Source organism: Haliaeetus albicilla, chromosome 27 (assembly GCF_947461875.1).
Source record: "Haliaeetus albicilla chromosome 27, bHalAlb1.1, whole genome shotgun sequence".
NCBI lineage: Eukaryota > Metazoa > Chordata > Aves > Accipitriformes > Accipitridae > Haliaeetus > Haliaeetus albicilla.
Window position 1 is genome coordinate 21,022,898 of NC_091509.1, and position 24,042 is coordinate 21,046,939.

General features: G+C 44.3%; 1 protein-coding gene across 4 annotated transcripts; it reads right to left on the reverse strand.

The window, feature by feature from the left end:
• Positions 1-81: 81 nt before the first annotated feature.
• Positions 82-23,846, reverse strand: KIF3A (kinesin family member 3A). Of its 4 annotated transcripts, XM_069772887.1 has the most exons (19): positions 23,718-23,783; positions 21,871-22,153; positions 20,389-20,533; positions 20,060-20,144; positions 19,461-19,566; positions 17,921-18,060; positions 16,799-16,996; positions 16,244-16,418; positions 14,816-14,917; positions 13,162-13,233; positions 11,228-11,236; positions 9,446-9,602; positions 8,372-8,552; positions 7,935-8,045; positions 7,020-7,145; positions 5,819-5,872; positions 5,605-5,673; positions 5,254-5,378; positions 82-4,716 (listed from the first exon to the last, which is right to left on the reverse strand). In XM_069772887.1, exons 1-19 carry the CDS (start codon positions 23,766-23,768, stop codon positions 4,668-4,670), a joined length of 2,238 nt encoding a protein of 745 aa, XP_069628988.1. In that variant the 5' UTR covers positions 23,769-23,783; the 3' UTR covers positions 82-4,667. The 4 variants fall into 4 exon arrangements, 3 of the variants coding, with proteins under 3 accessions (XP_069628988.1, XP_069628987.1, XP_069628986.1); XR_011322476.1 differs by lacking the exons at positions 11,228-11,236; positions 13,162-13,233 and having other exon boundaries at positions 5,254-5,344; XM_069772886.1 differs by lacking the exons at positions 11,228-11,236; positions 13,162-13,233 and having other exon boundaries at positions 23,763-23,846.
• Positions 23,847-24,042: the final 196 nt, after the last annotated feature.

Consider the following 24,042-nt stretch of genomic DNA (forward strand, 5'->3'; position numbering starts at 1 on the left):
GCTGGCTCCAAAGAGCTGAGACATGACAGGTTCCTAGATGGAACAGGGGCTTTAGAAATAACAGAGTTTAAAACCATGAAGTCAGAAGTCATTTTCTTTACTTTGCCATATAAGTTGCAAGAAATACGTGGGGCTACAGTGAACAGTCCTGAGTACACTGGCACAAGGGTGGCGCTGGCAAGAGTTGCCAAAACAAAGAACTGGTCCTGCTATGGGGTTAAGGCTTGTCCTAACACGAGGAAAGCAGGTCTAAGAAGAGGAAAAAGCCCAAGAGAAGCCAGATTGGAGAAGACAAGCCATGAACAGGGCCTGCTTCTGAAAGCCATGAGCTCCAGTGTGTGCTAGAGCTGCAAAGGGAGATGTCAGGTCTGCAGCTAAGCAGGGCCTTAGTTCTCCCCTCACTTTATAGGCTATATTTATATTATAACCATATGTTTTTATATATGCTATTTATATATGGCATAGCCCTTTGGGGCCCAGGAGTAAAGAGGCTCTAGCAGCAATGGCAGTGAAAGAAATAGCAACAGGGAGCTGAACTGCACTGTTGAAGGCATGACTCCAGCCTGCGGCAGACCTGGGTGGTGGTTAAAGCCTCTCTAGCAGCTGGGGACTGGAGTCTTGCAGGTATTTAGGTGTCTACCATTTCAGAACTTCCTTTGGCACAGCGTGGGAGAGCACTTTGGAAAGTCCCAGGACTGTGCAGGGTTTGGTTCATGCATCAGCTGAGTCACAGTACTCAGGGGAGCTGCAAAGTTAGCAGACCACAAAAAACCTGTTGCCTACTGCATGAGCAGGCTGAAATGTCTTCCAGAAGAAATGCACTGCAGACCAATACAGTTTATGCAGCAAAGGAAACAGAGCTGAACATTTCCAATTACTGCAGGTAAATTCACATCATCTGTACAAATACAGGGCGTGACGGGCTTGCCGTATAGCACGGCACAAAGCCAGAACAGCGTGAAAAGCCTTCTCCCCATCAGCTGTCCCACCTACGCATTGCACATACACAAGAAGAGGCAGAACACAGGCAGCACCGACTACTGCGGTGGACAAGAAGCTGCTCTTGCAGTGCTCTGGCTCAGCTGGGCTTTCCTCTTCCCCAAAGGCAGCTCAGGACAACCCCAGCAGAGGACCACCTCGAGCAGGGGGCTCATCAGCTCCTTGGGGCACATCTCATGACCCGCATACCAGCCTCATCCACTGATCTCCTCCAGCATCTCGCAAAGCATCCTCTTATTCTGCCCTGTCTACCTCTTCCACACGAGCTTGTTGCCCACTGCCCTGAGGCTTGGCAATGGGGGCCCCCACGCACCCCAAACTCACTTCTCCAGTAAGTGCTGTATATCACAGAGCTATACAGACTATTTTAGCTACCCCTCCTGATGTATCTTCTCACAACTGCGTTAGAAAGATGCTGTACATAAAGTTATTTGAAAAACACACACAGAGGTGGAACTAGGAATCAAGAATTTTATTTCATGGTATGAACATGCTCCAGGGACACAATACTGATATATACAGTGTAATGAATAAAGTTTAATCATAAAACAAAGAATAATCAGAAATAAACAGAGTTAGAAAACCAATAAATAGGAAGACAAATTATACAAACAGACTAGCGGGTTTTCCTATATACAGGACCAATGAAGCAAACTGTTGAGAAAGGTGAAAGCTGGACATGTGCAGACAGTGTAGTCAGTGAAAGGCACTAAGGACCATTTTCCCCTCCTCTTAAAGAAAGGATCAAGAACAAGTTAAATATGAAATAATTCATTTACACAACGTTAAACAACATAAAGCGTCAAGAACCTCAATGTTAAGGTCAATGTTCTGGACTGAGGGGAATCTTCTGGTAGCAAGATGCAAGGATGAACACACACGATATACATATTATGGTAATGTGACTTTTGATAAATCCTATAGAGTACATACTGACCTGGGATGAGAATGGCTCTATTAAGCTCTTAAAAAAAACCCTTCCTCATTAAAACATATTATGGACCCATTAGACATTCACAGATTGTCCAGGGCTACAGAGAAGGCCCATATAGTAAACCTGCAAGCCAGACTCCCTGGTTTTAAAAGAAAGTTCCCAGAACTTCAACAACACGCACCAGTTAAGAGGTAAGCCAAGCTGATAGATCATTATGACCATGATAGCGTTCCATTTTATTTGAAGTCCTCTTGTAAGAGCAGATAATTTGTTCTCCAAGCCCCCGTAACAGGAGATTACGACAAGTTTCTCCAATCTGTCAATTACAAAGCCGTGCAAGCAATTATTTAATAAGTGTTTTCTCTGCCCCAAGGCTCACTTAAATACGTAGAGTAGTATTGTTTTCAGCAGCAGGACTGTAACATTAATTAAATTGTAAAGCATACGCCTTTATAGTTAAATTTTAAATATTTTAAATGCAGTGTCATGGTTCACACTGGTATCTTTAAGCCACTGATGTCTGTCAGTTAAAAGAATTTTCAATGGTCTTTCTGGAAGGAGACACTTCCTTAAAAACATATTCAATAAATCTTAGCACAAGACATAACACAAGAGGGAAATACAACAGTTATCCCTGGTTCTGAGAACTAGCACAGGCCAAAACTACATATCTATCTGCTTTCTGCTTGGACTGAGAACTGACATAAGCCCTAAGACAAAACAGCATTTAAGCCATTTTCAATCCGTCTTGTTTGATGAGAAGTATGTAGCACAAGATAACCCAACTCTATCCAAGCACATTCAAAGTACGGTCAGCTCTTCAAGAGCAAAACCAACTACAGCTTAGATTGACAAAAATTCTGGTTATTTACCTCTTTTAAGTGCTAGGCTACAGAAAACAAATGCCAGTGTTCGTATCTTGTATGAACTTAGGTGACACTCCCCCCACCCCCACCCCCAAAATAGAGAGCAGTATATTCTTCCAGGTCATGATCCTGAAAAACACATTTAAAAAACAGGGAGAAGCTTACAACCCATTTAGAATAGCACTGAATATATCTCCAGAGCAAAATATGACCTTACAAGACCAGTTTTAACTATTACAGATCCTGTTACAGACCTGTTTGTTAGAGACACACAAGGTACATCCAGTTAAGCATCATGACAGTAAGAAAGGGCTATCAACTTTTAACTACTCTAAAGTACTTCACAAGAACATTCTGGTAATTGCAAACATGGCTACTAGCAAGAACTCAGGACACCTAAGGAGCTGTCTTGTTCTTTATGCCATGCTTAAGGACTCAATTTCTCCTATTAGTAATCACAGCTTTTTAAACCTCTAGATAACACTAAGATTACATGGAAGTTACAGCTAATTACCACCACCCTGGCATGGGAGCTGTTAAGACGCCTGCAGCTGATGTGCTCCAGCATGAGTTATAAAGCACACACAATCCAAAGGAGATGCATTTTCTCTGTGACACAAAAGCAATGTATTAAAGTGATATGTGTCTATTAGCAGCATAAATATCAAAGAAAAAGAGCAGCCACCACAAATAAATGGTTATTATCAGAGACCAGAGTTTTTTTCCTCTCAGAGCATAAGCAGAAACCCGAGATGATACCGTCTACACAGGAACACAAACAGCATCAGTTATTTCAGGGGATGTTACTGTTCTGGGAAAATTGGGCAATTCATGCCTGTTGTAATACAGGAGAGTCAAATTCATCCTCAGTTTAGAGCACTGGTCCAGTGCCCTTGTAGCCAGGGATGAGGAAAATGGAGTCATAATGCTCACAGTCCCAAGGCTGAACTGACCTGGGGGTCACAAGTCCTAGTGTTATAGCATTCCCCTTAAATAATCTCTGCTGTTCAGATTACAAAACAATTCACATACATTTAAAAACTTCCAGCTCAGAAGCACAAAGAGCAGCCAAAGCAATGCTGCAACACAGCCTTAAAAGGAGGAAAAAACCCCAGCTCTTCAGCCTTTGCAAAGGCCTCATTCTCCATAGTGCCAGCAGATCACACGCAAATAGACAAAAATAAAAGCGCTACTTAAACACGCTTGTTTTCTGTTGCACTTAAACAGAGCATGGTCCCTTCCCAGAAGTCTCAGACTTTTGTAGTTCACGTTTCACCTAGCCAACTACTTACTTTGTACAGCAAGACAGCAAATGAAGGGAAGAGGACTGTGTATTTGATACACAATACAATCAGGTTAATAGCCACAGTAAGGAATATTTAAATAAAAGGGTTTGATGCTCTTAAAGGTTTGCAGCAACCACATTCAAACACAGATCAGTGCAACAGAGGACAATAGTGAAAGCTGCCAGTTATGTGCAAAGCAGGGCATAAATCAGATTTACCAGCCTTAAATTTTAGGATTTCATCAACCATTTTGAGCTAACATATCTAGCACTTAAACACACATCTAGAACCCTTATTTTCTATACATTTCAACAAGGATTGCCAACAATAGTTTCCCTGCACAACACGTTTAACACATGGAATTTCACAACCATCATATATACCAGTTTAATATTATGTTAATATAACATACAATATACGGGCAACTAAGGAAAAATACATTTATTTTTTTTAAAATAAAGCTCCATACTAGCAAGGCATGAATTTTATAACCATGTCAAACTGTGCCATCTCTTGAATTCCATATTCTGGCCAAACCTTATACACTCACTGATTTTTACGGCAATTCTGTACAGGTCACACCTACTGCAGCAGAGAGTCAATGACGGCTCCTGGCTTTGCCGAACGTTTTCTGTTTTGAGAGCAGAAAGGAAAGGGAAAAATAACACCACACACACATCATTATGCTGTCTAAGAAAGACTGGGACCAGCCACATTTCAAGTCAAAACTACAGAATGTTACTCTTCCACAAGCATTTGTCAAAACCAACCAAACAAAAATAACCAAGAAAACCCATGCTGAAATCTCCCCCAACAGCATATTACTTTCCAGTTATAACAGTATATGCACTGTCGATGTGTCAGATGTTAAATTGAACCAGAGAACACAGTAAAATAAAGCAAGAAGCTGGAAGAGAGGAATGCAGCAAAAGGGCATCAGAAAAATCCCCAGACAAGTCTTTCTGGACAAGGTTTTACTGTAGTGAAGAGATTTTCAGCTTGGTTCTGTCACACTTGGCAGCGGTAAACTTTATACCGTGCAAAATTTTAGCACTTTGTCTTCTCATTAAACAAATGTTTGAAGACTCATGGTAAGTTTGCATGCACAAACTTAAGCCTTCCCCTGGGTAAATCCCCCATTACATATAGATACTCCAAAGTTCTTCACCTTCTACCCGTCTTGGGTCTGGATCTTCCTTTTGAAGTTCTCGGCCTCTCCAGCTTCATCAGAGATTGCCTCAAGCTTTCTTCAGTGTAAGCTAAGTAAACATGGGAAAGGTCCACTTCAAAGGGCTAAAAAAAAAAAAAAACAAACCCCAAAAAACCCCCACAAAACAAAAACATCAGAATCATTTCATACACTGATCAACAGTGCTTTTGTAACACTAGAAAGACTCACATCTTCAAAAGAAAGTAAAACCGAAATTGGACAGTTTCCCTATAAATATGCAGTGGTAAGCACAGGCAGCAGAACTTACGACCTATGCAGTTCAATACATGCTTATAAAGAGTCACTCACATCTTTCTCTTTTTTATCCAGGACAGGCGTCTGTTTCCTCATATTGTTTCCTGTATATGCAACACATTTCTTAAAGAAAGAAACGTCTGTTAGTAAAGTCTACTGTGCACAATAAAACTGACTACAGCTTTATCAATTTACTCCTGGGCTCAATAAAACTCCTCAGAAGCTTGTGCTAACATTAGCTTGTACATGAGCCAGTTGGCTAGCTTACCAGCTGCCATTCCCCAATGTCTTCGTTCCAGTGAACGTAGTTTTCAATCATTTCCTAGAAAGAAATTAGAACAATAGTTGTTAGACTTGCACAATCTACCCTCCAGATGCATTTTCCAGAACATACATCCCTGAAGGCCTGGACTAGCTGCCTAAGAACAGTCTTAGCCATTCCAAGTTGTTTTTATCAGGACAACTGTATCATGTTCAAAAACCCCTATTTACACTCTGAAGACTACAGAAGAGAATAAACACCACTCCCAAATGTATGCACTGGAGTTCCCACTAAAGTGTGGGTTTCCCATTATGCCAATGCCATTGGGATAGCAATAAATGCACATTGTAACATGGGAAAAAAGTGAAAGATTAAGGGAAATATCTTTTATATTTTCTATTTTAAAGTGTGCATCATATTTAAGCTCATCATTCATTTTCTGGATATTAGGGTCACAAAGAAAACAAGAATTGAAGAGTTCCAAGTTCAGCCTTACTACTTTGTATTAATAGCAGACATTAGCAAGCACAACTTCAAGCACAGTGGAAAAAAGAGGTTTTGAATAGACCCAGAGCATGGGCTCACAGTGAATATACCAGTTAAATACATGGTAAATGTGTTTTGTTTTGTTTTTTAAACCATTAGGAAAACATGCTGCAAGAGAACTGAGATTAGTATATCCTCCTGCTTACAACCCCCAACACATGATTCACTGCTTCCCTTAAAAAGATTCCATAGCCATGGAATTGTAGCCAAAGTTATCAAAATCCCCGAGAAATACAACAAAGCCATTCTGCATTTGTTAGTCACATCATTGCGCTGGTTTTGGAGCCAAATGCATCCACTAACTGATGTTCTTCCAGTTGAACTTCAAGCAGAAGTCCACAAGGTTACAAGAGTCACTTGACAATAACATCTTTTCTATTTTAACATCACCTGGTTCTAACAATCCAGATAATGGCACAAACACATGAATACAACCAAGTTGCACCTGCTCAGCTAAGCCACAGAAAAAAAAGGCTCACAGCAGTATACACCAAATCATTTGTGCTACAACTTAACAGACAAGTGTCAATCAGTTCACTGTGAATACCTCATGAAGAGGAAAAGAAGCCAACTCATTCCATCTGTTGGACAGATTAAAAGCTACAGGGCTCAGCATGCATAGCACAATCCTACATCACAGGCTTAGGTTCTTTGTCTTTACCTGGTAGTCCTGAGGAATGAAGTTGTCTATGATAAGCATCTGAAGACGAAGTTCCCTGCTCAGCTGCCGAATATTCTCTAGTAATCCTTCAATCTCCCTCTGATGCTCTTGTTGCAGATCTGCCATCTGAAGACAAACCAGGCATTTGAGAGACATCAGAGCTAGCTTAAGACACAGTAACAGCCTAAAAGAGAACAGTCTTCTGCCTATACAAGGTTTTTGGGAAACAAAAGCAAACTCTGGTTAATAAGTACTAGAATATTTCTCTCTGAAGAATAAACCCTCTGAAACATTCAAGCTCAGAGATGGCTGAAAGCAGCATTAAGTTTTCAGTTTCATAAAAACAAAACTGGCCTTCTGCCAATCCAAGCTCTGCACCAGCTAAGAGCAGATGAAGAGCATGCAGACAAGTTACATCCCTGGCAAGATTTCAAGGAAAATATCTGATCCCAAAGACAAAACACACTTTTCGTGAAACAGGAGCTCTAGATACCAGCCAAAGGACACATTGATCCAGTGACCGAGGAAGAGGTAACGAGGGCAACAGGCAGAAAGGACAGACAGCTAAGAGCAGAGGAGCATTCAGGCTGCTGCAGAGCAGGAGACTGGGCTGCCAGCAGACAACTTTTATTTTGTTTCAGAAATAACCAGTGTTTTTCCTTGAAGCTGGGAATATCTCAGGGTCTCACACTTATCCCCTCTCAACCTGGCTTGGGGAAAAGCTCTACAACATGCCCCTGTGAAGCTCTGACACCAGACTTAATTAGATCTTTTTCAATTACACGAGGCAAATGGACAGCGCAGAAAGACATTTCTAAACATATGGTACTTTTTCCAGTGTTAGAAAACTGATGGCTTACCCTTCCCACCTATAGTCCCTCACATGATCGCAGGCTGAGGGCTTCAGACACTAACCTCTGATTTTGCAGCCATAAGCATGGTCCAAACTTTCTTCAGCTTTTTGGTTTTCCCCTGTGCTTCTTCCTGGAGACTGGTGTACTTCTCCTCGATGTCCAAGCGTTCTTGCTGCATGCAACATTTAGCACAGACATTCACACATTAACATAATCAAAGAAACTATCTGCAATAGTATGAACAAGAGGAGAAACTACTTGAACAGAACAAAGCATTTGCCAAGGGCACAGAGACCCAGCTTAGCCAAGGTGGCTCAGATCCACAGCGACTGCAGCACCCTACAGGTGAGCACTGCCAACACAAGGCCTCCAAAGTGGTTCGCTTCTGCTATGCCTTCAGAGTAGAGCCACATTTCATCCACGTGAGCAATGCCAAGGCACACAACACAGTGTGTCCCACCATTGCTATTTTCAGACAGCTACAGCATATAACCCCACCTCCTTCTCCTCAAGCTCCTTGCGAAGCTGTTCTGCTCTCTTCCTTCGCTCTTCCAGTTCCATATTTGATTCTTCTAGAAGCTTCTCTTGCTCCTCTGCTTTAGCCAGCAAGTCCACTCCTCCCACAATCACCTTCTTCTCCAATGCAGACAGTTTCTCCAACAGGGACTGGTGCTCTTGTCTAGAGAGACAGGTAAGTGTAAAACTTCCTATTCTACAGTGCTCACAAGGCAGCAGGTCCAGGTCAGTTTTACAGCCCAGACAGCATTCACAGGGCTGGAAAAACTTGTCTTGCTGCCAAGGGTTTAAGTGGGAGTGAGGCAGTGCAAGTGGATGCAGGGAGTTCCCTGAGCTCCAGCTCCCATCGCTTTCTAGCAATCAAAACCAGGTCAGCAGAGAAGTCTCTCCTGCTGCAAGTCCCACCTGTGAGATGCTGGAAGGTACCAGCAATATTACCAGGCTACCCAAGGCACCCCCCCCTCAAGGGGTCTGCCAACACAGAGATGCCTGGAGGCAGTTGCAGGAATGGAAGCAAGTTAACAGAGATCAAGGCAGAGCAGCTGAGATGCAAACCAGGAATGCTGACTGCTGTTGGAGCAGCCTCTGACAGCAGGATTGTCCTATTTGCATGGGCCAGTGTGATCTCAGCAGCTTTTCAGCTCTGGAGTGGAAAACCCCTACACCCAAAATGACATGCTTGTGACAGCATGCTGCAGGAAACCTGGCTTGCTACACAGCTATTGCCCACTGACCAAGCAGTATAGCAGTACTGCTGCTCTTCACAGGTCTCCAGGGTTTGGAGGATTCATTTATGTTTCTAGGCTATCTTGCACAACTAGTTGAAAGTTAAGAGAAGAAAGAAGCAGCAAAAGGATAGTTTGTCTTTTCCATCTGCTCTAAACTCTGAAAGCAGAGTAAGCTCCTCTTTCATTTCAATAGCAAGAGCTGATGTTCAGTTTATACAAAGTTTGACAAGCACTTCACCATGCATCTCTAGATATACATAACTGAGTTGTAGATTAAGGAAGGAAAAAAACACACGACCACACAAACTGCTCAGAGCAGGGTACTCACTGAGCTTTAAGCAAGTCTTTTTCTCTCTTCTCCAGTTCAGCTCTGGCTTTATTTCTTTCTTCTTCTTCCATATCAAGCTTAGTTTCAAGAGCTTTTCTCTCTTCTTCAATCTTTGCTTGCATCTCTACCATCTTATCAGGGGAAACTTTCTTTTTGCCTTCAGAAGAGAGAGGGAAAACAAATTAGTTTACAGAAAGATAAGACAGCCTCTGTATCACAGCATTTTTTTTCAAGTTCAGATTCAGTACTTGCATTTAACAAAAATTAATTTAATTAGATGTCAGCTCCAAGCTGGGCACAACTCAGTGTTTCAAATCCCATTCTAACATTGACCAATTGTCACAGTTCCTACAGAGAAGGACTGCTATATAACACTATAACACAATGCCCCCAAAATAGAAAGCATAAAGAACACATGGAGAAGGAACAGTGCCAAAAGAAAAGTCTGAGCTGGAAATTCAGATGTTCTAACGATGTAGATTAGGCCAAATGAAGGAAAATGGAAGACTGCCTTGATCTACAGCTACAAGAGCTAAACTACCAAGAGTTATGTACTCAAATTTCAGATTAGCATCCCCACCACACCCCTCATTCATTGTCCTCCTTACAGGTTTACCTACTGCAAAGTGAGCACATAGACATTTTAAGAACGCACTACTATGAAAATACAGAGACTAGAGAAATTCAGAACAGCCCTAAGAAAAACAGGCAATTACAGAAAAACTTTTTGATGGTATTTGATCTATGTAACAGTGACTACCTACAGATTTGAAATTACTGAGGTTTGCTGTGACTTAATCAACTGTCTCTTTACATCACTACTACTACAGCAAACCAGGTGCATTTCATCGAGGGTTACAAAGGAAGTGACCAGAGCGATTCATTGAACCTATCAGCCTGAAGGGTTGGTCCCAAACCTGTGATTTTGAACAAAAGTGTGAGGCTGCTGCTCTTGGAAGTCACTCCACAAGTCTCGAGTCAATTTTCATTGTAAACCCAAGAGTGCCTAAGGCAGGTGAACACAGAGATCCTTGGGGATTATTTGGAGTGAGAGCAAGCCCAGCCTACATAAATTTCCTTAAATTCACAAGTCTCCCACAAGTCCTCAATCTCCCTTTATTCACTACAAGCGAATTCTTCATTTTCTTGTTTTGCTCTTCTCCAGACATGGGGAAAAAAACCAAAAAAACCCCACAACATAGAATCCAGGTGCCTATAAACTAACAGAAGCCATCAACTGTCAAGGGACTGTTTTTCACAGTGACATAATGCACATGGTCAGAACATGCTCAAGGAAGTTATTTGGTAAAAGGCTTCCCTCCCCTCCAGTCTTCATGGCATTCAGCTTTATATACATGTATGACCTCTAGCAGACAGACAAAATGCAGTGTATTTGTAAACATGCATGCACATAGGTACATTATCTGTACACATGTTCACACACACAAGAGAATTAGTCTTGTGGCAAGGTAAGGACTTCAGCACTACAGCAAAGTGTCTTAGTTTTCATCTGCTAAACTTTGGAATCGGATAATAAGCACTTATTTCTGGATTTGTGGTGGAAAAATCTCTCTAATTAGTCTTTGAGTAAGAAGCTTTCTGAAAGTGCTATACAGAGCTCATCATATAAAAAGAGGTAAGCCAGATAAAGGCTTGTTACTGCTAGTACACAGCCCTATCTATTCTCAGTTTAGGAGAAAAAGGTGAACTAAACCAAGTTGTAAGACCCTTTCAAAAGCTCTGCAATTGTATTATAAGGAGGTGGAAATCAATTACACCAACCTGCTTGATCTTGTATTAAGAAGTAGAAAGCAAATCGCAGAGAGGCAGCATACATAAAAAGAGGAGGAAAGAAAATATATTATTGCTTTGATCATTTTGGACAAAGATCATCAGCATCAGAACAAACATTAATTCTATATGCATGTTTCTAGAGTAGAAAACACAGGATAATCATCAGTAAAAAAACTCCATTAAAGCAAACATTAATGCATCATGATTTTATGCTAAAGCAGAGCAAGTTTCTGTACTTCAGAGTGCTTTGCATATCCAGGATAATCTTCAGCTCACTCTTGCATTCTTCTGCCCATTCAATGCAATGCAGAATCTAAATGTAACATTATGAGCCTGCCGCAAAGATCATGCCCTAAGAAACAATTAAAGAGGGTAGATTTCTTCTTCAATAAGAGACTTAATGCTTCCTTCCCGCCCCCCCACTCAAGATAGCCAATTCTGTTATATTACCTGTAAAATATTAGCATACAGAAGACTCGTTCTAAGTTTTAACCAAGTTTCCAAGCCAATTCTTTGCAAGATACATGACAGTTGCACATAAGGAGTCTCAGCACAAGATTTCTCCATTTAATTACACAGGGTGTTAGTAGGTTAATTTGCAGTAACTGATGCTTCCATAGAGGTATATAGCCAGTTTTGGTTATTCAAGCAAGTGCAGCAAAAAAGGCAGGACAGGAAAGGGATAATGAAAGACACCACATGCAAAAGGGTCACACTTGAGGACAGTTAATATCCCAAACCACAAACAGCCATACTTATCCTAATCACCAAAAGCCCAGTCCAACTTCCACAACCGAGCTGTCTCCAAACTTGCAGGAGATGGACTCATCCACACACTGCCACATCAGCAGTTTGCTATTAACTGTCCCCATCCAAATAAAATATCCAGGTTTCAAGCAAGCTTTGAAAGAGCAAGTTTGAAGCAAGCAGATTTCCAAGCCTACCATCATATGACCCACCAAAGGTCTCCTTTAGGTTGTGATCCTTCTTAACCTGCTACCATACTTTATCTGAGCTGATGCTTTCCACTAACATAACTAGTATAAATTTGATTAAAGTATAACTATATAGCAATACTTTGCAGACTCTCTCCACACAGAGAGGAGAGTGGACTGCATCGGCACAGGATAACCACAACAGTGGGTGAAGTACCTACAAGCCAAGTCCTGAGCTATGATTTATTTCTTCAGTCATCGCTAATTGACTGTAGGGTTTTTAAAGGGACAAAGCCCTCTCTCTGACCAGGAGCAGACCAGACTTTCCTCACTGCTAGACCAATATCTAGATCCCTTGTTCTGAACTAAGTCCCACAGTGACCAAGAACTTAATGTCATGGGGCAGTTAAAAAAAACCTAACCACCACTGAGGATTTGGTTTTTAAGTATCTGCCAAAATAAAGCCAATTAACCAAGTATTCCCACATTTTCCTTGCAAGTATAAACCTTGTGTTGCTTGATCATTGACTGCTCCATTCATTTTCTCCAAAATCAATTTTGAGAAGGCAGAGTCCAATATAACGTACCACAACCCACTTCATATGTCTGGCTGTCCTTTTTATGAACTCATATTGCAGCAGCTCCCATAAAGTTAGCTCAGACTTTTTCCTGATATTTTAGAAGGAGTGTTTAACACAGAAGTTGCAAACTTTTTTTAACCTATTATTTCTCAATTGCCTTTGAATCTTGCTCAAGCAGCATACTAAATTGCTTCCTATTCTCTCACATATCTGGCTAACAATATGCACACTGAACAACTGTTTCAAGCATGGAAGCAGCAAAGAAAGGAAAGGCATGCTTTAGCAAAGTTAAGAGTTCAGGTTTATCTTTCCAACAGACATAGCGGGAAAGAGTGCGACATTGCAAAATGGAGTGTACAGATTATGGAAAGGCCAAAGCTTAAAGGACTTAAGAGCTCCCACTCACTAGTGAAGGACTTATCCAGAGGTTTCTCTATGACAGAGCATGTGGAGTCTGAACTACTGCTGCTGCTACTGCCTGGAAAACAGAAATGCGTCCCACAGAAAAACCCAGAAAGGAAGAAACATGCAGATGGGAAGTTAGTTCTAAAGGAAAGAAACCCAGAAGGGCCAGAAACCTACTTCAAAAAGGCACAAGTTCCCATTAAGAAGCATTTGCTAGGATCCCTCCCAGACAGCTTGCAAAGCCACCATTTCCCAGCACAAAATAGCATGCTCAGAAAGACACTTCAGTTAAAACCCATCTGAACCAGCCTACAGCTTAAAACAACATGCCAAGGCAGCTTTTCCATTTCAAGCAACAACAGCACAGAAAACCAGATCATAGTGGAGAAGGCTGTGGATATCTGCAGTAGCAGAGGATTCAGTGACCAAGAGTCCTTTCCAGTCTTATGTACATGGCAATGTGCACTTTTCCCTCTGGAACGGAGAATCAGCTTACACAGGGACAGTTACTGTGCATACTTCTGCTGAGCAGCACCCTTACTTAACTAGAGTAGCTTGTCTGGAAATTGAGAAGTCAGAGTTATTTGCCCTCTACTCCTTTCAAGCAGCATTTTGAAGGTGGTCTCCTCTTGGGAGGAGATTTGGGCAGGACTTGGTTCTTGATGGAGATAGTGGTCAATCTTTTTGCTTCTAGAAATTACCAAAAGGTGAAAAATGAAGTTGTTACCCTTCTCAAAGGTATGACAAAGGTCATTTACAACTCTACTTGGACAGATGCCAAAATGAAGAGAGTACATCTAAAGCAGGAATGCTTTAACAGGAATTTTTTAAAAAGATGTGGGTGCTTCAGGACAGGAAAGCAGTCTGAATGTCAAAATTACTAGAGAAGCTGGAAGTTGAGGTGTAGCACTGGGCTTGACTTCTCTACTCTCTATGAAGAAACATCAGAGGGGTTCTAGGGCATAGCAAGCTCCCTGGAAGCCACAGCATCCCATGGTACACAGTGACCTGCAGTTCTAGGTTCAGCAACATCCCTTGGGCTTTAGATGTTATGCAGTAGTTTAACACTGGTGTAGAACAAAGCAAACTTTGCCATGGGATTTCCAGAGTGCTCCCAAACAAGGGATATGCAGCTCCCATTCAGCTTTTCAGCTTGCACAAAGACATACAGAGGTCAAGTTTTTTCCTTTATCAACATAAAATAGGACACCAGAAGAGTCAGTTCCTGAACATCCATAAGACGGATGAATCCTTTGCCTAAACCACAGCCAAAATTCCCCTCCAACGATTCCCATGGTTATGAAAACCTACATCTGCCTACCACTGGTCTTTGGTGTCTTCTTCCTCCCACCTCTGTGAGCAGGGGAAGTTCCACACCACCAGTCACAAGCCATACACAGACACCTTGCAGCAACCAGGGAGTCACCATAAGCAGAACTACCCAAGTGGAAGCAAATACTACACAGGTTCAGAGCTGTCCATCTACGGAGACGGCACCAAATAGCTTCGTTTCTAGGAGAGGCATGATAATTGCAGCGGCAGTAGGGCAGCTCTACAACTCCACTTTTCCCCACCTGGCTCTGGCTACAGTTTCTGACACCAGCTCCTGGATAAGAGGGGACTGGTGGCACTGACAGGAATCTCTACTGCCTTACCCCGCCGTTTCTTCCGCTTCTCCCCATCCTCTCCAATCTCCCCATCGTCATCTTCATCCTCCTCTTCAGAATCACTGGTCTCAGAACCAGATATCTCTTCCCCTAGAACAGAAGGGCGTGTTTTTTGATGCGCTTTCCTTCACCTCTTATCAGCTTGTTACTGTGACAGCAGCATTTGTCCAAACCCAGCAGTGTCCGACATCAGCTTATGAGCACCTGCAGAAGTCCTTAACTGTTGAGCAGACAGACAGCTTCCCATGGCTCAGGAAACTTAGGGAAAATCAAGATAAGCAATTTAATGCTGTGAAGCCAGCTTGTATATGTTAAAGCTCAAGTGGGTGCTTTTCATGGGAAATAAAGCATCCTTCCACTGCTGAAGTGTTAAGCTACAAAGTTTTCCTAGCAGGATCTCCCCATTCATCCTCTTCCATCACGGATGGAAGAGAAAATGGTCAGATGGACAAAGTACACACAGACTTGCTACTTAATTGTACACCTGTATACATGAAGCTAAATGGCTGTTAATTGAGAAAAATGTCCAGTTTCACAAATGTTTATCATTGTTGCCATTGCAGACACAATGCTCAGATGTTTCAGGCTGAGTTTGGAAACCAAATTGAATAGAATCCAACATTTAACATCCTGGCCTCCCAGTAACGTTAGCAAACATAAGGCTTATTTTTTCTGTAGCTTAGAGTCTAAAATTTAAGAAGCCACCCTCAGCCCACCAGGGATGAAACAGCTACAGCCAGCTCCCAACCCTTGAAGAAAGCATTACTGACCCTTTCCTGCTTCTCCTGAATGGGACAGACTCCAAGCAGCAAGCCATGTTGTAGTTACTGTTACAGCTGTTCTGTGCTGTGAGCATCTCTCTGGAGAGAGATGTTGTGCCAAGGTCACTGTTTAGTAAGCATCCCTCTGGCAGGGTCCTTCAATGTTGATGGACTAACAGTGTCACAAGGCCATGAAGTTACAGGGTTTGAAGAAGCTTCTTGTTTCTCTATGCATTGTTTGAAAGTCAGCCCCAGTTCTAGCTCCATAGATTTGGTTGATTTTTTTCTCCCAAAAAATGCATCCCTCCTCCTCAAACAGGGAAAATATTTGACCTTTCGTTACAGTACATTTTAATTCCCTGCACAGAGTCCAGCTGGGCTCCCGCTCACCAGGCTCACCTCCCTCAGCCCAGAAGCCATCACTTATCCCAGTGCCAAGTGCCACCTAGCGGGCAACCCTGGGCCCCCGCTGGGCCACCACCACGCTGCCCTCGGGACACCTCTCCTGGAACCGAGCACGGCAAACAAAACCAGGACACCAGCCTGCACCAGCTACCAAACTCGTGTGACCATCTTAAAATAGCAAAGAATGTTCACACGCAAAAAGAATGAGTATTGGTATGGAGAGAAACACTAGGAGGAAGGGAAATCTCACCTTCTTCCAGTTTTTTCTTAAGCTCTTCAATTTCTTTTTGAAACTGGCGGAGCAGAGCATCCTTGGGATCTTCATTAATCCTGGCCTTGTTCTTTATGTTCTTGGCTCGGTTTGCATACCTGAGAGTGCTGATAGTCTCATCGTAGTTGTAGTCTGCAGGTCCAATGTTCGCACACTGTGACACATGGAGGACCCAGTTACTGGAGGACAGAGCATCAGAGCCCAGAACAAGTAATTTCAGGCACTCATTCCCAGCTCCACCAGTCTCACACTGCTACTCTTTCCCAAGCTTTCCTGCTGCTTCTACACCAAAGCTGCTTTTGGCTACCCAAGCACAGCTTCCATTTGATTTTACACACATACGTACATTTGCACTGCGTTTAGAACCTCATCTGTACAGAGGCAAAGAAAATGCACACAGAAGGTTCTCTAAGCTGCGAACAGCTCTGAAATAAAGAGGTAAACGCCAGGTTGTTCTCATGGCAAAGTAACTACGCTATCCCTGTAAAAATGCAGCTCAATAGCTGGCACTGGAAAGGGCACCTCTCAGCTTACCATCATGGTTTTGGAGTTGCCCCCCAGAGAATCCTGAAGGAGCCGTGTAAGTTTGGAGTTTCGGTAGGGCACGTGGGTGCTCTTGCCATCCACCAGCGCAGAGATAACATTCCCCAGTGTGGAAAGAGAGAGGTTGATCTTAGTAGCTTCCTTCAGTCGCTGCCCCGTGGCTCCAGTTTTTGCCTGTCTTTCAGAACCCTGGAAAGGGAACAGGAAGCAGAAGCAGGAGTTAAAACAGATCCTCTAATACATCTCCCTCCTCCAAATAGGATCACCTACACCTGAAGTCTTGCTAGCAGCCATGTCACTAACCTCCTCATCCATTATTAGAGAACCTGGATAAGTGCCTCAGACATTGTTAAAGAGACAAGTCAAACAGATCTTAACTGAAGCTTTCAGTGCTAGCAAATTCTGGATTGCTCAAAGTAATGCAGCTGGGAAAAAGGCGATTTTGTCCCCATGAACAAAAATGTTATGAAAAGGAAGTCAGCAGTCATGAGGCACCTCAGCTAGAGCTGTTAAGCACCATCTCCAACCCTTCCTACCAGCACATCAAGGGAGAAAAGCAACACTACAATTATTTGAGTTTGATAGAGCAACCTAAACATACATCACGTAAATAAAGTTAACATGCAGACATTGAATGCCTTTAGTCTCCCCTTTCCCACGTCTTCTCCAAGGAAAGATACTCCAGTGTAAAGTTCAGGCTAAAGACACATTTTATCAGTATAATTACATTGGTTCAAAGCGAGTGACAGAGAGAGGGAACCTGCAAGTCATGAACTGCATGGTCACAACCCTCAAAAAAAACCCCAACTCTTGCAAAGACCTAGTTCCGCTGTCCAGAGAGCTCTTTCCAATATAGTTTATCCATTTAATGATTAATTTATAGAAGCAAGAAAACCCTTTTACTGGGGCAGGCTCTAGCTACACTGAAGACTCTTCCTGGTACACCTGTAATTTAAGACCCCAACTGAACACTTCCTAGAAGTCCAATGTCAAACAGAAGTCTGGGCTTTAGCTGTGAAACATGGGACATGCCACTTACTGTGCCTTCAACAGTGCATACATGAGCAGCCATGCCCACCATGCATTATGGCAGACCCAGGTGGTGCTACTTACAGCAAGATCAACGAGATGCAGTTTGCCCATGCGCACGTGCATGTTTCCATCAACCCCCTTTTCACTGCACTCAATAGTGATAGTGAAGATGGCGTGCGAGCGAGAGCTGTGCTCATTCATGTTTGTGGCACCAACAGAACCTTTGAATAGAGAGAAAAAGCAATGATGTCTTCAGAAGGAATCACATGCTCCTGTAACACTCTTCCTACTCTCAAAGGAGACTCATCCCTGCCTCTTTACCCAACCCTGTTTTTCAGAAGATGGAAGAGGGATGCTCAGATTCAGCAGCAAACTGTATTCTTGTGCACTGAGATTGCAGCACATCTCCAATCTGAACTAGCAGAAGCATTACAGCCTGCTGTAGCTCTAAGCCAACCACAGACTGCCATCCCAAGAGCAGCAGTAGTTTTCATTTGTTTCTTTAAGGCTACAAAGATCAGTAGCCTAAGGCATTCACAGCTGATCCCTGAAAACAGTTGTATTTTGAGAAACAAGAACACAGCAATCCATGCCAAGAGCAACAGTAGTCAAAACTTTAGGTCATAAAAGGATCTGAGCTTGCTAAGTCTTCCAGAAAACAAACCACAGCACAGGGCTAGTTGTTCACACTGATCAGAACTGAAGAGGGGAAAGGACCAAGACACACACTAGTAGTTCCAACAACACTGACTGCCCTCATTGCATCCCGCCCTTTGCCATTTCTCCCACTGGCACTGGCTGACGTGGGAGGCCCAGCCTTCTTCACCTGCCCCTGCACAAAAGGAGGTTGGGAGGAAATATCCTTTTTGCTCTGCTCAGCTGAGTAATCTCTCCAGCATTAGGACTAGGATCTCTGTCATGGTTTAAGCCCAGCTGGCAACAAAGCACAACATAGGCACTCACTCACTCCTCAGGGAGAGGACTTCTCAACTCTTCCCCTGCTCCAGCATGGGGTCCCTCCCATGGGAGGCAGTCCTCCACAAACTTCTCCAACGCGAGTCCTTCCTACAGGCTGCAGTTCTTCGCAAACTGTTCCAGTGTGGGTCCCTTCCACAGGGTTCAATCCTTCAGGAACAGACTGCTCCAGCGTGTGCTTTCCCACAGAATCACAGCCTTCTTCAGGGTACTCCCCAGGCTGCAGGTGGGCATCTGCTCCCCCACTCACCTCCACGGGCTGCAGGGGGACAGCCTGCTGTCTCACCACGGGCTGCAGGGGCACCCCCTCCTCCAGCGCACCTCCTTCCCCTCCTTCACTGACTTCGGTATCTGCAGAGGTGTTCCTCTCACATTCCAATCTCCTCCCCCACTGCAGGTTTCCCCTCTTAAATCTGTTCTCCCAGGGGTGCTATCACCACTGCAGATAGGTTCAGCCTTGGCCAGAGAGGTGGGTCTGACTTGGAGCCAGGGAAGCTTCTAGCAGGTTCTCACAGGAGCCACCATTGCAGCCCCTCCCCCACTACCAAAACCCCACCACACAAACCCAATACAATCTCTTACTGTGGTCTCATAACCAGACCTTTGTTCTCTGAGCTATAAACCTGCCCACAGCAAGGCTACGTACGGTTCTTGTGGCCAAGAGTCATGATTCTGTCCATATCATCTGCATTGTTTACGACATAAGCTGAAAGGTCTTTGATATAAACTCCCACATCAGGTCTCTCTTTAACCTAAGAGAGAAACAGTTTAGACTGAACATCCTTAGGAGATCCCCGATAGCAATTTTCAGTGGTACTATAATAGTACAGTGATTTACTCCTCCAGGTTCTGGTTTGCACGTAAACCACTCCAACACTCAGAATCAGAGCAGCTAAGGAATAAAAACTCATCCAGGACAACATTCCCCTGGTTTCCCCTGGTGGCAAATAGTGACTTCAAATCTCAGTCTCCAATTCCTAGAAAGACTGCTGAGGGTGGAACTTTGGGGTGGAACTGCAGACACCAAACTGACTCAGATGGAACAGCCAGTTTCTCCCTAGCAACTGAGCGGGTGGAAGATTCAGAGAAGTCAGTAGTGCTATCCAGCTACTGTATCTTAAAGGAAATAGTACATGGGCTGAGAAGCCCAACCTCCCACTTCCTTTCTAGTGGTTCTCTGGTCTTTAAAATACAGTATCACTCACCGATTCAAAACAAACATCACATTCAGAACAGCAGGCTCACCTCTAATCTCTGTGTCTGGTCTTTTCCTAGCAGGTCCCGCACTTCTTCATTGTAAATTTCCAGGTAAGACACACGAACTAAAAACCTGAAGACAAACAGCTGGGTAGCTTTCTTAGCAAGACATTTGTTGAAGTCCAACAGACACAATCACAGAGTGCAAAGAAAATCCAGTGATATATCAACACAATCCTGCCACCCTATCAAGAACCACCTAAGTAGGAGTCTTTCAGCTAGGGCCAGGGGTACCATTTCAGTTGCCATTGTCATGGTCAGGCTCCTGCTACAGATGGACACACAAAAGACAGAAGCAGTGAAGAGAAGCTGTTTACCTTGTATCCCCCTCTGCCTTGGCAATGTGACCAAATATATGGGCAAAGGAATTGGGAATGATGCCTCTAAGCTCAGGAACTGCTCGGACCCCTTCCATGGTGAAAGTTTTGCCTGTTCCAGTCTGCCCATATGCAAAAATAGTACCTGAAGGATAAGAAGATAGCAACTTCTTAGAGTTTGTTCACCTAACTGCAGTTTTACTTCATTCCTTCTTAGCCTGATGGCACTAAACCCCTGCTATTGTTACAGAGTTGAAAGTTTCCACCCGCTCCAGAAGATACTGTATAAGGCTAGGAGCAACAGAAATGCTGGACATGGACAACCACAGCAAACAGGGCTGAGCCATTGTTTTATCCAGCCTGCAAGATATCTAAGAAAAAGTCAGCTTGTTTTTAACTGTGCAGAGTGATTAAAGTATGGAGTGCTAGTACACTTAGGTCTCACACACAAATAATTAAGGCAAGCCCAATTAATAACATGGTCAGGAAGATCATTATATACCAACTGGAAAACCAACTATTGATAGTGCTCTAAGCCACAGCAGAAAGAAACAGTGTGAGGCTTCTACAACACAGGCCACAGCACAAGCCCAGTTCTGAACCTGCAGAAGCAGCTACAATTTGGACTAGATAATCAGCCTGCACAGGAAGACATCCAGAAAATGTACTGAGATCCCAGACTCTGGTACTCCAGAAATACAGTGGTTCTTAAGTTTAGCATAGCACTGCTGAAAACTCAAGTTTTGATTGTCAAGCCACTGACATTACAGTTCGGAAAAGCTGAATTATGATCAGCTAAAACCTGGGTGTGTTAGCACAAGAGCTTATTAGGCATTTTACAAACCTTTAAAGACTTTGTAATCTGTCATTGTTTATAGCATACTGTTATGGAAAGCAGTAATTTGCTTCCTTGCTAGCATCTGCTTTCCTTTACATAACACATTTACATGCATAACAGACACACATACAAATCATGGTCACACTCTTCCCAGCTGTAGGAAGCAACAAATTATCTGTGGGGTAGGGCAGATGTGTTTAACTAGTCATCTTAGTTTAAAACAGCAGAGGAGAAAATGCAGCAGTTATATGCACAAGTCTGGTATGCATACCTAGTTACTGCAGGACCGTGGCAGCTGCCTGGTTACTGAAATTGTACAGTGAAGAGCCGCTGAGAATTCTGATAATGAGATAAAGTGCATATCTTTTGCAAACAGAAGATACTGAATAAAAACATAAAGCTAACTGACCTCAGCTGAGTCTTGTTCATCACCAATCTCCCACTGTTAATGATCATAGTAGGTACAACCACTGAGTACTCAGAACAGCAAGTACCTTCAGGCTTTAAGTTAAGAGGCCACAACAGAAATAATACAGGGCTGTAGCCCTCAGAAGGTGAAACTCCCTTAAATAAGATCAGCAGGAACTCTAACAATGCAAAGAATAGGAGATGGGATCCTTGACTTAAAAAACCAAGGGACTTACCATTGTATCCTTCTAGGACAGAGTCAATAATGGGTCTGGCAGTTAAATTATAGACATCCAGCTGTTTACTCTCTGGTCCAAACACTGTGTCAAATGTAAACGTCTTGGGAGGCTCGTTAGACGAGTCTGTTTTATGAACAGTTATAGTTCCTCTCATTTCATCTACGTTGACTGCCATTTTGTAGCCCGTAGCTTTCTCTCGTTCATTAAGAGGCCGGCATCGAACAACCACCTTGACATTATCACAGCTCTCTGGCTTGTCCAGTTTCTCAGGCTTGTTGATCTATAATTATTAAAAAAGCAAAAAAAATACCCAGTTTGTAACACTACTGTTAACATACATATCTGTTTAAGCACAAACACTGTTGAATCAACTCAAGCAGATGCATACATCTCCATTGGATCATGAACTTGGGGACCTACAACTGCAGCTGGTTTATAATTGAAGCTGAGAGAATAATGTCCACTTATTCAGACAATGCAATCTTCTTCTGTTTGCCAACGTGGAAACTGAGTAAAACTTGAGAATTTCACATTCAAGATCATCTATTAATTTCTTCAAGAAACAATTTCATGCTTGCAAACAATCTGCAAGCAGTTTGCTGGAAGTAGGTGCAGCCGTGCCATTCTTTTACCTTAACACTGACCACGCTCTCTCACCAGAGCCCACAAGTCTCAAACCTTAGAGATGACATAAGCAGATACCAGCGAGCACTGGCCGGAGGGAATTCATTTAAGTTACAAGCTTCAGCTTACTTGCTGAATTTTAAATTTAATCATTTAGAAAATTCAAATGCTGTATGATGAAAACTCACAAACCTTTTCTTTCACAAAGTAGTTAAATACAAATTTATGAAGCACCACTGATTAATTTGATGTCACATGCTGCTTCTCCTGATTAAGTAAATCTAAACCCCATCTGATCTAGTAAAGCCTAAGACACTACCCTTGGTGACAGGTGCTGTAGCTGAGCATTTAACCAGTTCTAACGCAGCTACCTTGGATGTCAACGAGAAACAAACCCTGTTTCCAAGTGCCTCTCCCACCAGCTGCCACCTGCCCAGATTCCCCTCAGGCCTCAGCAGAGGCCAGAAACAGCTTCTGTTGTTCTGGTGAAAGCAGAGAACTGACTAGTCTCATCTCGGCGGAGGAGGGATCCTACAATCCTACTCTACCACCGCAGGTGCAAGAGAGTTTCCGAAATCAGCTACACAATTAGCGAGTCACGACGAGCCACACACTACCTCTCCCTTGCACCGTCATCCACAGCCTCCCAGAGGGAAGCAGGCAGGCTGAAAGGCTGCCGGAGCCAGACCTCAGCCCCGAGCAGACCCCCCCCCACCCCAGAGCCATCTGCCTCACCGCGCCTTTGCCCCGAAAAGCAGCGGGCCGTACCGGCGCAGTAAGCCTGCGCAGCATCCCGAGGAGGCTCGGGAGCAGAGGCGAGACCCCCCTACGAGGCGAGGCGAGGCCAGCCCAGCCATCACCCCTTACTGACAAGGGGAGAGGGGCCGCCATCGCCGGACCCCCCCGCAGCCCCTCACCCCCTCAGCCTGACAGGGCGGCACACGCCGCCCGCGATTCCCCACCCCACAGCGCAGGCGGCTCCCACGCCGAGACGTGGAACGGGAGCGGCGGCCGCGGGGCCTGCGCGCCCCCACACACACCCACCCGCCCGCCCCCCACACCGGGCGCCGCGGTTCCTGTCAGCGGCGGTTCCTGTCAGCGACGGTTCCTGTCAGCGACGGGCCGAGGAACGCACGAACCGGACGGCACCGGGGCCGGGCCACCGGCCTCAACCCCTCCCCGCCTGACAACCGGCCACCAAGCGACTCCCCACCGCGCACCCCGAGCTCTGCGGCCGCAGACCCGGGGCGGCGGGGGAGGCTCACCGGCATGGCGGCGGCGCGCGGGCAGGGAGCGGCGCCGGGCGCGAGGCACCCGCCGGGCGGCACAACGGAACAATAACAGCACCGCGCCTGCGCCCGCCCCGAGCCGCCCCGGCCCGCAGCCAATCCCCGCGCGCTGCGGAGGCCGCGCACCCAATGGCTGGCGAGGAAAGGAGGGGCCCGGCCTTGCCCCTCGCGGCCATAGGTGCCAGGCGCTAGCCAATGACGGGTGGAGGGCGGGGCGTCGCCATGGGAACGGCGGGGAGGGGGAGCGCGGGGCGGG